The sequence below is a fragment of the Ictalurus furcatus genome, chromosome 16 (assembly GCF_023375685.1).
Source record: "Ictalurus furcatus strain D&B chromosome 16, Billie_1.0, whole genome shotgun sequence".
Lineage (NCBI taxonomy): Eukaryota > Metazoa > Chordata > Actinopteri > Siluriformes > Ictaluridae > Ictalurus > Ictalurus furcatus.
Genome location: NC_071270.1, coordinates 9,126,831 through 9,143,697, shown reverse-complemented (window position 1 = coordinate 9,143,697; position 16,867 = coordinate 9,126,831). Strand labels below are relative to the sequence as shown.

General features: G+C 40.9%; 1 protein-coding gene across 2 annotated transcripts in view; it reads left to right on the top strand.

Moving 5' to 3' along the window:
* atg10 (ATG10 autophagy related 10 homolog (S. cerevisiae)) overlaps positions 1 to 16,867 on the top strand; it is a 55,072-nt gene that overhangs the window by 22,682 nt on the left and 15,523 nt on the right. Inside the window, exon 6 of one of the 2 annotated variants that reach the window (XM_053645010.1) lies at positions 14,503 to 14,600. The exons of the other annotated variant lie outside the window; for it this stretch is intronic. Coding sequence (XP_053500985.1) covers positions 14,503 to 14,600 — 98 coding nt within the window. The remainder of the gene's footprint in view (positions 1 to 14,502; positions 14,601 to 16,867) is intronic. 2 annotated transcript variants of the gene reach the window in all.

Sequence of the window (16,867 nt, the reverse complement as noted above, 5' to 3'; positions counted from 1 at the left end):
CGGTGTCATCTAAGACCGACGGCTACAGAGCACCACAGATGTTATGTTTCTCGCACCGGATAAAAGGTGAAAGGATGGAGGGTGCTATGCGGCATGAGAGCGCAGATAAAACAGGGTGTAGTAAGGCGCATTTGCTTCACAGTAAGAACTCAATATTTATAGTATGCATTTTGATTAAAATGTTCAATATGTAAGTCACCAGACACATCAGACTCAGCTGTACAGCTGTCAGAATTTGAAAAATGAGAATCATCATATTCATCCCATCCACCTTGGCTAGGAGGATCAACCCCACGAGGATATGTTGGGGGTATAAATATACGCAGTAACAGGAACAGAAAAAGATAATAACGTAAAAACATGTTAATGGTTTTGTGATGAGAGCTAATACAGGAAAAACTATATGTGTAAAGTGTGAGTTGGGTCAGCCAGCAGGACAGGACTTCCTTCCTTTGTAGACACGTTCACCGATGCTCAGACCTCATCAGGGGTACAGGTACATTCCCGAATGGGCAACCTGTCATAGAGAATAGGTGGAGGAAAAATAGAATGGACAGAGCTCATTTGTTAACAGTTTTTTAACCAACTTGCATGTCTCCAGATCGGTCCTTCTGAGGTCATAACTGCAGTTCTAGTAACAGCTACAACCTCATATGGACCCTCATATTTAGGCTCCCCTAGTTGTTTGTTCCACTTGGGAACCCACAGCAGCACCTGGTCACCTGGAACAAAATTATGTGTGGGATTCCTTGAGGGCAGTGGTAATTTAGCACGTACACATTCATATTCATGTTTTTCCTGCAACACGTCAAGCAATTTAGACACATAGTCGTCTAGATGAATATCAACACCACTTCCTGCAGACAGAGAAAGGTTAGTAGACATTTTCCAAGCCGTGGGGAAAGGTCGACCGAATAACACCTCAAAGGGTGAAAGGCCTGTGGTTTTAGATGGCGTCATTCGAATTTCCATAAGAATGGCAGGTAGAAGGTCAGGCCAGGCAGTATTCTTTCACTGCTGCATTGCTTTGCTCAGATGGTCTTTCAGAGTGCAATTCATACGCTCAACTACACCAGACGACTGTGGTCTATAGCTAAATAGTCACAAAGCTGTTGAGTTACTTGTAATGTAAAAGCGGTGCCTTTATCTGAGTCAGTTTGCAAAGGTACACCGAAGCATGGTATGATTTCTTTCGCCAAAATCCTGACGACAGTTTTAGCATTTTCCCATTACGCATGGAAAGGCCCCGACCCATTTAGAGAAACGGTCTACAATGACCAACAACATTCTATGCAGTCAAACGGTTGGCATATGGGTAAAATCGACCTGCAGACATTCAAAAAGCACCTGTGGAGGTGACCATGCATCGTGCTTTACAGCAGAACCAGTGGCATTGTTTTGTAGACATATCAAACATCGTGAGACATGTGTCTTTATTTGAGGACATAAGTCACGTATACAAAATTTGGAGGTCATATTGGACACCACTCCTAATAGAGAACGATGTGAGACACCGTGAAACTCACGTATTAGAAAAGGTGCGCTAGCGGTGGGAATGCAGAGACGACCTACTTTATCAAACCAGTTGCCATGGTGATCTGGACAGGCTCCTTGTGCTTGCCAGTAATCAGAATCCTCAGGGGTTGCATGTGATTGCATAAGGGCAAAATCCACCCCCACCAACAAAGCACTAGTATAAAAATTAACAATGTTAGACATAAAAAAAAAAAGGACAAAGTGATTGTGACCTAGCCAGTTTTGCATGTCTATCAGCTAGCGCGTTCACGCGTATCTCTACAGTGTTGCCAGTTAGATGTGCCTTTGTTTTGACGATCGCGAGAGCTGTTGGTTTAGCACAGGAAGAGATTAGATTGTCAACTAGAGTGGAGTGTGAGATTGGCTTACCATCCGCGGATTTAAAACCTCGCTGTTGCCAAATCCTTCCAAAATCGTGAGCTACACCGAAGGCATAGCGCGAGTCTGTAAAAATAGTGATTCTTTGACCTTCAAATATCGTGCACGCACGAGTGAGAGCAAAAGGCTCTGCTGCTTGAGCTGAATTAAATGGCAATGAATGTGCTTCAATTACCACATCTGGTAGAATACAAACTGCATACCCACACAGGAAAACTCCATCCATGGGCTTAGAACACGATCCGTCTACAAAAACATACCTACTGTTAAACAAAGGTGTATCAGACAGATCAGATCGAATGCTACATGAAGAAACAATTTATTTTAAACAATCATGATTTTCAGGTAAATGAATGGTGTCATCCTGTGAATTTAGCAGACGGTGTAGAGCATGAGCAATTGTGTCAAGAGCAGTGGAGCATTTAATGGTCAAATTTGTGGTAGCACAGAGAATAGTTTCATAACCACTTCTGCGCTGTGCCGTCATGTGTTGTGTTTCAATGTTGGATAATACCCGTTTCACCTGGTGGGCCGTGTGCAAAACCAAAGGGTGTGACGAGACCAATTGTTCGGCATCCGCTACCAAAAGAGCACTCCCAGCCACTGCACGCAGACAGCCAGGGAGTCCAGCAGCCACGGAATACAGTGTTTTAGAGAGATAGGCACAGGGACGAAAACCACCCCCATGCTCCTGTGCCAGAACGCCTGAGGCCACTCCAGAGTGTTCATGGGTATACAGATGGAAAGGTTTCGTGTAGTCGGGCAGACCCAGTGCTGGAGAGGAACATAAAGCAGTTTTTAAATGTTTAAATGCCGAAACAGTCTCAGGTGTATGTGTTACAGGAGTCAAAAGTGGATCTGAATGTTCTACGATAGCTCTGAGCTGCTTATCGTAATAGGAACAATCAGATATCCATTGTCTGCAGTAATTAATCAGTCCCAGGAAGGCCAAAACATCCTGCTTTGTAGCGGGAAGCTGGGAAGTCATCACAACTGATATCCGGTCGTCCGACAGCCTTCTCTGTCCTTTTGATAAGAGAAAACCCAAATATTTGACTTCTGGCTTACATAGTTGCAATTTTGTACGTGACAACTTGAATCCTTTGTGAGCCAGATGCTCCAGCAGTCTCGAGGTTGCCGTCCAGCAGGAAGCCTCCGACTCAGCTGTAATAAGGAGATCGTCCGCGTATTGCAGAACACGGGCGTCGTCTGTGACATGGAGATCTTGCAAAGAGTCTCTTACCACACGGGAGAACACCGCGGGGGAGTCAACGTAGCCCTGTGGCAGGCGTGTCCAGGTCAGCTGACATCCCCTGTGCGTAAATGCAAACAGTGGCTGGGTCTCCTCGGCTACAGGTACACTGAAAAAGACGGAACACAGATCTACCATGCATGGTGTGAAGGGATTAATGTAATAATATTACACACATCCGGAACAACAGCTGAAACCGGTATCACAACCTCATTTATTCACCTGAGGTCCTGTGTGAATCTCCACATTCCATCAGGCTTAGGAACAGGATTGACAGGGGTGTTATACTGACTCTCACAGGTCGTCAGAACGCCTTGCTGTAATAGAGAATGAACAATAGCATCAATACCAAGGGCTTTCGATTCAGACAAGGGATATTGTTTTACATACACAGGATTAGAATGTTTTGACTTAGCCTGATAAGGAACACATTGCACATGTCCCACCTCGTCCTTGTGAGTTGCCCACAGAGAGATAGGCAGAGACTGTGACCTTGGGTCTGAGGATTCAGTGTGAGAAAACAGAGAGTGAGACACATTGGACAGCTGATTTAGGATGGTTTATTGCTGTTTCCGCCAGCAGAGGTGTAGATACCACCAATTTAGAGCCCGAGAATGCGAGTGTGAGATGCAGTTTGCTCATTAAGTCACGTCCTAAGAGATTAAACGGACACTCCTGCATGTTTACAAATTCATGCGTGAAAGTTAATTCAGGATCCAAACATGGAAACACATTCAAAGATGGTGTAAGATACTGTTCAGTCACAACCCCTTCTATTCCCACAGAACTCACAAACTTTGGGGTTAACGGCCCAGTGTACAATTTTCCAATCGAAGACATAGTAGCGTCAGTATCTAAAAGAAAAGCATACACGACATTAGAAAAGCTTAAATTCAATCATGGGTAATTTCTTGATCTGAGGAGAATTAAAAGCTACATTTAAGTATGATCGGCACACTGGTCACAAGAGCTCTGTGGGCATCCCTATTGATTGTGGTAATAATAATCCTGCTGTACAGGAGGTGGTGGTGGTGGAAACGTATCTGATTGATGGTTTGATTGGGACCTCGCCCTCCCTGCAGCAGTGGGGGGTGGGATATACATATGAGGAGCAGGCTGATATTGACCAGGCTGATAATATGGGACAGATTGTGCAGGAAAATACAGGCCACCTCTTACCCTAAAACCACGACCACGGCCACCTAGACCTCTCTTTTGCTGTTGATCTCGTTTTTTAGCACGACAGTTACGAGCCCAATGGCCAGGTTTCTTACAATAATGACATGTGCCTGTTACAGACCCAGTGGCTTCCTCGGTTTCCCCTGATGTATCAGAGACAGCGGACACATTAACTTCCGTGCCATTAGTGGGTTCATTCATCATGGCGGCGACATTCTTTAAACAGGCGTCACTCAATAAACCATCAGTTTGCAACTGTCGAACTTTAGCGGCGAAGTCTGCGACAGATATTCTAGCACGGTCAGTACAATGCATTTTTAGTGCCTGCTGAACACGTATTGGACAGCAGGACAGGAAAGTATTAACAAATGGCACAATAACAGCGCCTGAGTTATAATTCATAAGCGCTACATGTCGCCACTGGGTTGTGAACCGTTCTAAGAATTTTGGTACGGTTTCACCCTTTCCCATTGTGAGAGCAGTGACTTGTGTCAGATCTTGCGCAGCAGAGCTTAGTTTATCGAGATATTGCAGGAGGTCATTCTTAAATTCTATGACATTGTCCATCTCAGCCCAATATAAGGTTTGTCTAGGTTTTGTCTTTTTTATTTTAATGGTGCTAGTCACCCTGTGCCTGTGGTGGTTGTCTGAGTTTCGGTGTCGCTATCCCCTCCTGTGAGATCGATTCCTACGTTATCGTATCGAATATTAAGGGCAGGTACTTCCTCTACTAATCCCTCCTCATCATATTTGTCTTTTAACGCGCTGCAATTAAGGAAACGATAATCAGGACTGGTCAATTGGAGATTAGCACTACAGGACATAAGAGCGTTTACCCATTTAACAGGTTCCTTTTTAGGGTCGTGCACATTAATAGCCTGAGCGCAGTAAGTCAAATCATCTAGGGAAGCTGGGGCTACGTGAAAGCCTCCATTCCCTTTCGTCTGCCATGCCATGGCAAAATTAGTTGGCTGTAAGAGCTCGGGGGGAAGGGGAGGTAAGTCTGCTCCACTAACAGGCGGAGAGTCTGGCTGAATTCTTCGAATTCCTCAGTCATCGATATCTGGTTCTCCCTCGGGAGTAGCAGTGGCTAACGCTAGCACTTTGTGTGTGAGCGGTTCAGCATGAGTGGGTGTTTGCTTCGAAATTGGAGCAGCGGCGGCGCTGGAATTTAGGCTTAAAACTTTAGTTCTACGTGGTGGTGCGCGAGGTGTTTTATGATTCACATGGAACATTTTAGGTAATTTGTCCTTCAAATTATAATGTTTATTCCATAAGGGGAGTAGGCGAAGCCATCCCATTTAACATTTTGCCATATACTCATAATCCCAAGACGGATCACCTTCCCCGTCAAAAATCATTCGTTTGATCTGAGCAAATACACGCGGCTCAAAGCAACCACGGAATGAAATAATTTGAAGCTGCGGCGTGCATGCAACTGACCAGCCGTATAAACAATCTAAATATGGAACTGTATAGAATCTGCCTAACACGGTCTCAATCCAGTCTCTTGGTGTCATGCCAGGAGACTGAAGAACCGGGCTGGACGGTGACCCTCCCATAACTAACTTGGAAAACAACACGCACAATAATGCTTAACACACAATACTACGATATAAATATAACACTCTCTTAGGCAAACCACACAGAGAGTTTTGCAAATTATTCTACAAATATAAAATACAATTATTAGATTAGGCGGGCATAACGTTACAGAGGATCATAGACCAGAGTATAGATTATCGGCGACAGATAATCACTCACTTACTTCTCTAATTATGATTATAATTATGGGTACGAAATTATGCTGCACCAGGGAGGAAAAAACACTCACCTGGCCCGGAGTAATCCACTTCCGACACCAAATTGTTAGATTTCCAAGTATCTCAGGAATCTCAGATTACGCCTGTCAGATCGTCCGTCATGCCTTCCAGCCTGTTTTACCATTAACTTCTATTAACTTTTAGTTCTGTGCTTAGAAAGTGTGGTTTACTGCAGAGTTCAGGCGCCTGGACAGTCCGAATGAACACACACACTGACACATATGAATGTTCACAGAGACTTCCGGTTTATTCATTCAAAACAGAAGTATTTATACACATTGTACACACTGATAACAGCAGTGCGTGGACGGTTTCTACTGGAAATACATAATAATATAATCAAGGATAGCAGTTGATCAGCTTATTTAAAGATGTAATTAAATGAATACAAGGTAATTAAATGATTACATTCATCATAGGTATTTGATAGCAGTTCATAATATAAGAGGGAACATGATATAAGAGAATTTCCTTTCATACAGTATCTCACAAAAGTGAGTACAGCCCTCACATTTTTGTAAATATTTGATTGTCTTTTCATGTGACAGCACTGAAGAAATGACACTTTGCTACAATGCAAAGTAGTGAGTGTACAGCTTGTGTAACAGTGTAAATTTGCTGTCCCCTCAAAATAACTCAACACATAGCCATTAATGTCTAAACCGCTGGCAACAAAAGTGAGTACATCCCTAAGTGAAAATGTCCAAATTGGGCCCAATTAACCATTTTCCCTCCCCGGTGTCATGTGACTTGTTAGTGTTACAAGGTCTCAGGTGTGAATGGGGAGCAGGTGTGTTAAATTTGGTGTCATCGCTCTCAGACTCCCTCATACTGGTCACTGGAAGTTCAACATGGCACCTCATGGCAAAGAACTCTCTGAGGATCTGAAAAAAAGAATTATTGCTCTACATAAAAATGGCCTAGGCTATAAGAAGATTGCCAAGACCCTGACACTGAGCTGCAGCATGGTGGCCAAGACCATACAGCGGTTTAACAGGACGGGTTCCACTCAGAACAGGCCTCGCCAGGGTCGACCAAAGATGTTGAGTGCACGTGCTCAGCGTCATATCCAGAGGTTGTCTGTGGGAAATAGACGTATGAGTGCTGCCAGCATTGCTGCAGAGGTTGAAGTGGTGGGGGGTCAGCCTATCAGTGCTCGGACCATACGCCGCACACTGCATCAAAGAAGGAAGCCTCTTCTAAAGATGATGTGCAAGAAAGCCCACAAACAGTTTGCTGAAGACAAGCAGACTAAGGACATGGATTACTGGAGCCATGTCCTGTGGTCTGATGAGACCAAGATAAACTTATTTGGTTCAGATGGTGTCAAGCGTGTGTGGTCGGCAACCAGGTGAGGAGTACAAAGACAAGTGTGTCTTGCCTACAGTCAAGCATGGTTGTGGAAGTATCGTGGTCTGGGGCTGCATGAGTGCTTCCGGCACTGGGGAGCTACAGTGTATTGAGGGAACCATGAATGCCAACATGTACTGTGACATACTGAAGCAGAGCATGATCAGTATGCAGTATTCCAGCATGATAACGACACCAAACACACCTCCAAGACAACCACTGCCTTGCTAAAGAAGCTGAGGGTGAAGGTGATTGACTGGCCAAGCATGTCTCCAGACCTAAATCCTATCGAGCATCTGTGGGGCATCCTCAAATGGAAGGTGGAGGAGCACAAGGTCTCTAACATCCACCAGCTCCGTGATGTCGTCATGGAGGAGTGGAAGAGGACTCCACTGGCAACCTGTGACGCTCTGGTGAACTCCATCCCCAAGACGGTTAAGGCAGTGCTGGAAAATAATGGTGGCCACACAAAATATTGACGCTTTGGGCCCAATTTGGACATTTTCACTTAGGGGTGTACTCACTTTTGTTGCCAGCGGTTTAGACATTAATGGCTGTGTGTTGAGTTATTTTGAGGGGACAGCAAATTGACACTGTTGTACAAGCTGTACACTCACTACTTTACATTGTAGCAAAGTGTCATTTCTTCAGTGTTGTCACATGAAAAGATATAATCAAATATTTCCAAAATGTGAGGGGTGTACTCACTTTTGTGAGATACTGTAGGTTCCCGTCATCAAATTCTTAAAGCTGGTCCACTGTCTCTGTTGGTTGATGGCTTTGTTCTAGAGACCCAAAGTAAAATGAGGAACCTTGGAGTAATTTTCGACACCAGCCTTACATTTGATTCTTTTGTTCAGAGCACTGTTAAAGCTTCCTTTTTTCACCTCAGAAATATAGCTAGACTGCACCCAAGGCTAAACTTCTCTGTGGCTGGAAAGTTGATTAACTAATTTGTTGTCACTCGGTTGGATTACTGTAACGACGTTTTAGCCGGAGTTTCTAAATCCACAATCAACAAATTGCAATATGTTCAAAACTCTGATTCCAGGATCCTGACGGGAACCAGGAAATGTGAACATATTACTCCTGTTTTGGAGTCCTTGCACTGGCTCCCGGTCAGGTTCCGTGTTGATTTTAAGATCATGATGTTGACATACAAGGCATTACATGGCTTGGCTCCTCATTACTTATCTGGTTTATTAATCCCTTACACCCCAAATCGCAGACTGCGCTCCTCACAGTGCAATTTGTTAACTGTTCCACAAACCCGCCTAAAATCTAGGGGTGACGGGGCTTTTTCTGTCTACGCTCCTTCCCTTTGGAACTTTCTTTTTCCTGAACTCAGGGAAGCTCAGACCTTTTTGGCATTTTTAAAGCTCAATTTAAGACACACTTTTTGAACTTGCATTTGACTGCTGATGTCTACTTTTATTATTATTATTAACGTTGCTATTCTTATTAACTTTTATGTTTTATTGTTCTGTGAACTGCTTATTTGTGTACAGTGCTTTGAGAAACTGCTTAAAGGCGCTTTATAAAATAAAGTTTATTATTATTATTAAGTAGTAATTATGGGGCTAAGCATGACAGAGGCAAAGTAAGGAGATAAGCAAGCATGATTTTAGCATGGTCATGATTTTATGACAAAACGCTCATAAGTTATAAACAAAAATATGCTTTTTCATATTTTTTTAACACTAGGTGGCACTGTTCTGCAACTGTGCAGGTACCCTCAGGTCATGGTGAATTCAGAAGTTTGGTCTGAACATATTAAAGCTTTATGGAGATATAGCCTCATGTCCATTTCGGCGTGCTCACCGTTAAATTTGTTTTCCTGTTATTAGAGAACAGTTTGATGAATCAAGTTGAAACTTTTTGTCAGCATGATCTAAAGATGATCTGATTCAATTTTTGTGAAAATCAGACAAACACTCTAGGAGGAGTTAAAAAAAGTAGGTTTTCAAACATTTCAGAATGGTAGACAGCAAGTTCAGCCAACCAATCATTGATCTTGGCATGACCGAAGGAATCTAGGAAGATCAGTGTCATGACAATAGACAAAAGTGTCAAACGATAATTGCTTAGATTTAGATTTAAGGCACTCAAAATGCTTTACATTGTATCGGGGAAATCTCCTCAACCACCACCAGTGTGTAGAATCCTCCTGGATAATTGCGAAGTTAGCCATAGTGCGCCAGAATGCCCACCACACACCAGCTATAGGTGGAGAGGAGAGGAGTGAGAGATGTAGCCAATATAAGGGCCAATGGGGGAATTTCAGTTATACCCCTACTCTATACAAGAAATGTCCTGGGATTTTTAATGACCACAGAGAGTCAGGACCTCAGTTTCATGTCTCATCCAAAAGACGGTGCTGTTTTTAAAGTATAGTGTCCATGTCTGGGGCATTGGGACCCACAAAGACCTCCCTAATACTTAATACCTAATACTTACTTTAATAATAATTAAACAGCCTTTTTGGGGCCAAGCACCCAGACTCGTTGAGCCACACATTCACAGACGTGCTACAATTATTATATAAGCAATCACAGGAAAGCAGAGCCATAACTATAGACAAAAGGATTCAAGAATGATTTAGAATTTCACACATTTACCAGTCTGTTACGGGAGAATGGATTTGAATATCAGAGTTCCTTTGATAACTTTTGACAGTTCTGAAGATGATGTGAGCCAAACTTGGTGAAGATTGGACAAAATTTGGAGGAGGAGGAGCAAAAAAAAATGGCAGTTAGATGTAAGCATTTTTTAGCATGTTATTATAACTTTTGACCAGTTGGTGGCACTGGTATGAACTTTGTTGCATAAACTCAGGTCATGGTGCCTACCAAGTTTTGTGTCAGTGCACAAAGTGAGGCTTACTCTGAAGATATTTGTCAAATTTGGTGATGATTGGGACAAAATTTGTAGGAGGAATAGCAAAATAAAGCGGTTTTGGGTTGTTGTTTTTTTTTTTTTTTGGTTTTGGTGCTGGCGCTAGAGCATTTGCTGCACTTGGCCCAAATCTGGTCAGATTGTTCCTTAGACCCTCTCCAATCAGTTTTCCAAATTTCACAACTTTTTCCCAGATGGTTCTATGGGCTGCCATAGACACCCTAGCCACACGAAGAAGAAGAAATGGTAGAATATCAATATGGTGCCTATGCACCTCTGGTGCTTGGCCCCTAATAATAATAATAATATTTCTACTAATGTTCCACATTACAAAATAATTTGGAACATTTTAATTCAACATTATATCACACAATATATGAGCCTCAATCAAAGTGTGTACAGTGCAACCTGAAGCAGCGTGAGGTTCAGCATGATTGCGATCTAGTGCATAATTCTCTCTGCAATTGAAATCACCTCCTAGAAACTAGTAGTCATCTGAGTTACACTACTGTAGAGTTGTATTAAGATTATTAAAAAAAACAAACTCTCTCCGCACCATTAGTGGGGGCACATACATTAATAAAAACAATACTGAACTTTTCAAACCATGCCCGAATAACTATTAGTCTACCTGGAGTCTATTGTTTCACCTCAAAAGAGTCAGGAATAAAACTCTTAACAAATAGAACTGTCAGACCTCCTCTAGTGGAGCTCATATGAGCACCCCTCCCTCCCATTCTTTTCTTCATTCATTCTCATTGTGACAGTCCCTGTGTCTCTTGAATGAAGACATCAATGTTCTTTTGCTTAATTAATTGAAACAGCTGTTCTCTTTAAATGTTACAGAAAAATGTTTGTATGTGAGTAAAGATAGCAGCATATTATGTAAGAGACCACTTTTCAGACAAAAACATAATGAAGGCTGCTGGGGTTTGCTCAAAAATAAGAAGCAAGTGCGACAGTCAAAGTCTCCAGAAGAACTGTGGCTGGTTCTGTAAGATGCTCAGTAAAACTGACCAGTTAATTTCTATAGAAAACTGCACAAACTGTACCTGAGAATACTACTAATTTTTTTAAAAGCAAATGGTCCCCTACACCAAATATTGATTTGGTTGAATTTATTTCTGTTTACAGCTCTTTATAGTATTTTTTTTTTTTTTTTTTAAATGTAGAAACATTTAATTTCTTTGCATGTATCTAAGACTATTGCACAGTACTGTATGTCTCATGCCTCATTTATACTGAGTGCCCATCCTCACCATGCTCATTGAAAAGTGTGTAAGAAAGGGAGAACACAAAACAAACAGCAACATGGAAGAGCAGTATGTAATGTCATTTCAAAACCATCTTCTACTTGAAGTTCTGATCTCAGTGTAGCAACAATTTTCTTTGGTACATATATTTCCTGTGCTGTGAACTGTTCCTCCCCATCGCTTCTCATTAGTGTCCCAACAGTATTAACAAAAAAAGTCAGACATTTTTTATATTTTTTATATTTTTCGTCTTTTGCAAAAAGGACCTTACTTTTTCAAATGAATAAGCACTGCGTCTGTTCCGCCTACTCCTACTGTCAGCTGTATCACTGTCAGTAATCAACTGCACTACTTTCAGTGCAGTGTTGGGTAAGTTACTCAAAAAAGGTAATCCACTACAGATTACTAATTACTACTTTAAAATTGTAATCTGATTACAATATTGATTACTGCATGTAAAATGCAGATCAGATTACTAATTACCTTACTTTCATGTTACTTTCAAAACCTATCAAACCTACAAAAATACACTACAAAGTGAAACTCATAGTTCTGTATGACATGATCAGAAAAAGTTGGATTTATCATAAAACATGCCTAGGGTGTTGTCACTGTTTATAGGACTACCAGACCGATAAAATACAAAACTTTTCTAACTAGGCTAGTTTGGTGTCGCTAGCCAAGGGGAGGCTCAGCTAAGCTATTATTGTATAGGTCTAGCTGCTACAGTGCCATGCAAAGTACATTATCTTTCCTTATGCTCTGCTCATATCATGTTCACACTAACTGTGTGAGCTAGCGTTTGGTAGAATTGAGAGCTGCCAGCCAATAAGACAAGTGTTTTTCCACGTGTTTTCCTGTAAACCCTGTCTGATTGGTCTTAACTCTGTTCACTGAACATATAAAATTACAACACTACAGTCTTCTTTTACGTAGTGTTCAGTTACGTATGTAATGTTCAGTTACATAGTGACAAACCGCTCTGAGTGGAGAATTATTCGGGGCTAAAGACAAAATCTTCAGGGCCAAACGTGATTTATTTTTAAAATGCATTTTACTTAATATTTTTTTTCTTAACAATAAAATTATAATGCAAGTAACATAATTTTATTGACATCAGTAACTGTAATCAAATTACATTAAATTACAAGGTAATGTGTTACGTTACTATGTTATCAGAAAAAGTAATTAGGTTGCAGTAACGCATTACTTTGTAACATGTTACACCCAACTCTGTTTCAGTGTCACTGTTCTTATCAGCCTGTGTTTCTATCAATTGATTGTGTTTTTCTTTGTCTGCATTTGCTTTAGGGCTTTTCCTCTTAATAGAGGGTGTTTTAAACAGCGCCTCATTACTCACATGCTCCATATCCATCCCTTCTGCCAATATACGCTCTGCAAAAGCGGCAACCTGATTTAAAGTTTCATTCTCTGCCGTTTCTGATTCCCCCAGCCCCGTATCGTGAACTTCTCTGCTCACACTTTCCATATAACCTCCAGCCTCAGCCAAAACTCTCACACTTTCAGCAGGCTCGCACCCATCTTCCCTGACAGTATCCTCACCTTCTCTACTGCCTGCAGTCTCAACATTTCTATCCTCAGTCCACTCAGGACATGAATGCCTAATGTGCCCTTCTTCTCCACATCTAAAACATTTCAGTCTCTGAACTTGCGAACATAACATAATCAAAGCCATCAATTCTAAACCTAAATGCAACATTTAAGTCTTCCATTTCACTATTTAGACTCATGTGCACTTGTCGCATGAAGCAGACTTCATGATTTAGAAGAGAGGATTTGCAACCCAGCTGGATTTTTTTCATTGTGAAACAATTTTCCGTGCCTTGACAATTCTGTGATCAGAAAGTCGTCTTTAATGAATGGAGGGACATAAGACAGCGTGATTTTAATTTTTTTTTTTTTTCTAGTTGAACTTGGGGCATCACTAGAGTGAATTAGTCCTGTATACAACTCCATTTTGCACCACACTATTCACTTTTTCAATGCTGTCTAGAAAAATCACAACAGCACTGTTCATGCAGGATGCAGACATTATGCCATCATATTCCACAGCTTTCCCAACAGCCAAACTGCACTCTTCTATGGAGCAATTTACCACGGGTAAATATATATATAATATACCATGCCTGCGTGAGAGCTCCTTCGGTGCTTGGACCCCTAAATATAAGATGATCATTAAGTGCATTCAATATGTTTATATTATCAGTGTTTTTTGTGTTTCTTTTTCCAAACGTATTATTTGAAATGCCCATATATTGACTCTCACACTATAATTGTTGATGGAAGACAGTATGCATAAGAAGGCAGGATCATAGAATTGGGATATAAAAACATACATATTTAGGCTAATCAAGAGAAAAATCTGTGCATCGGTTTTGTGCAGAAAGTAGTTGGGAGAACAGAAAGAATCATTTACTACTGTTAGTAACAGCGTTAATGGATTCCTGATTTTGTCGCACAGGTATTCACAATGTAGTGAATTTTCTCAGCTAATTCAAGAGCTCAGCCACCGTCTTATGGAATGGGACACACAGCACCAAAATGCCACTTCATTGTACAATTACATTCTAGGCATTTTTACAAATATTGGAATTATAGAAATATGTTCTTGAAAATGAAATCAAAGCCCTGACTTGAAAGCTTGTTTGTACTATGACTCCTGTCACCACAATAGCCTACAGATACTACATACTTAATATATTTTTAATGATTAAAGATCAGTAACAAAAAATAAAGGGAAAATGTTTTATTGTCTCTAAGAAAGAACAAGGTAAGGTTGCATATTAAAAATCATAACAATCTTGTGTGTGTGCAGGAACACCCTTTACTAGGCCAGCCCTTCTTTATGCTCCATCCTTGTCACACTGAGGAGCTTATGAGACCACTTATCAAAATGGCAGATGCCAAAAAAAGGTAATATTTCACTACTGTAACACTGTCTGTATTACTAGTTATGACTTTCATCTGAAATGATTAGGGCTGCAACTAACGATTATTTTCATAATTGATTAGTTGGCCGATTATTTTTTCTGATTAATCAATTAATCGGATGGGGGGCGAATTTCCAGTACCATTTTTTCATTTATTTAAAATAAAATCCACACACTGAGTGTTACAAATATAAACTTAAGACTAAAACTTTACACAACTTTTTGTCCAAAACAGAAAAGAACCCAATACACACACACACACACCAGAATATATATTATTCATTTAGGACTGTAGTTTAATTTCATGCCTTTTTTTGCATCTATAAAAAGTAATACATAAAAACTTGTGTGTGTGTGTGTGTGTGTGTGTATATATATATATATATATATATATATATATATATATATATATATATATATATATATATATATAAGTTATATATAAGTGTGTGTGTGTGTGTGTGTGTGTGTGTGTGTGTGTGTTTTTATTCATTACTTTTTATGGATACACAGAAAGCACTACAGTCCTAGCAATCCCTGGTTGATTGGTAGAACCTGTCATTCCCCAGGGATTGGTTCAAATACCAGGTTCAATTAAATTTTATTGTTGGTGTGACATTTAATTTGACTCTCTGAATTATCTTTTGTTTATTTTATCCATCAATGCGACACTTGAACTTTTCTACCACTTATAGGTCTTATTTAAATTATCATTTAATTTGTAAATTAATTTAAATAAATCAATGAACGAGCGTCAGGTAAAGTGATATTTGTGAATGCATGCAAATAACCAAATAATTTTAAAACATCTCATTTCAATATATTTTGATGCATTTAACAAAATATGTGTGTGTGTATGTGTGTGTATGTGTATATATATATATATATATATATATATATATGTATGTATGTATGTATGTATGTATGTATGTACACACACAGTGCATCCGGAAAGTATTCACAGTGCTTCACTTTTTCCACATTTTTGTTATGTTATAGCCGTATTCTAAAATGGATTAAAATAGTTATTTTCCTCAACATTTTACAGACAATACCCCATATTGACAACATGAAAGAAGTTTGTTTGAAATCTTTGCAAATTTATTAAAAATAAAAAACAAAAAATAGCACATGTACATAAGTATTCACAGCATTTGCTCAATACTTTGCTGAAGCACCTTTGGCACCAGTTATAGCCTCAAGTCTTTTTGAGTATGATGCTACAAGTTTGGGACACCTAGTTTTGGGCAGTTTCTCCCATTCTTCTTTGCAGGACCTCTCAAGTTCCATCAGGTTGGATGGGGAGCACAGCCATTTTTTAGATCTCTCCAGAGATGTTCGATCGGGTTCAAGTCTGGGCTCTGGCTGGGCCACTCAATGACATTCACAGAGTTGTCCTGTAGCTGTTATCTTAGGTTTTCATCAAGGATGTCTCTGTACATTGCTGCATTCATCTTTCCCTTGATCCTGACTAGTCTCGCAGTTCCTGCCGCTGAAAAACATCCCCACAGCATGATGCTGCCACCACCATGCTTCACTGTCGGGATGGTATTGGCCAGGTGATGACTGGTGCCTGGCTTCCTCCAGACGTGATGCTTGAAATTCAGGCCAAAGAGTTCAATCTTTGTTTCATCATGGTTTGAGAGTCCTTCAGGTGCCTTTTGGCAAACTCCAGGCGGGCTGTCATGTGCCTTTTACTGAGGAGTGGCTTCCGTCTGGCCACTCTACCATACAGGCCTGATTGGTGGAGTGCTGCAGAGATGGTTGTTCTTCTGGAAGGTTCTCCTCTCTCCACAGAGACATGCTGGAGCTCTGTCAGAGTGACCATCAGGTTTTTGGTCACCTCCCTGACTAAGGCCCTTCTCCCCGATCGCTCAGTTTGGCTGGGCAGCCAGCTCTAGGAAGAGTCCTGATGGTTTCAAACTTCTTCCATTTACGGATGATGGAGGTCACTGTGCTCATTGGGACCTTCGATGCTGCAGAAATGTTTCTGTACCCTTCCCCAGATGTGTGCCTCGCTACAATCAGGTCTCGGAGGTCTACAGACCATTCCTTGGACTTCATGGCTTGGTTTGTGCTCTGACATGCATTGTTAACTGTGGGGCCCTATATAGACAGATGTGTGCCTTTCCAAATCATGTCCAATCAACTGAATTTACCACAGGTGGACTCCAGTCAAGTTGTAGAAACATCTCAAGGATGATCAGTGGAAACGGGATGCACCTGAGCTCAATTTTGAGTGTCATGACA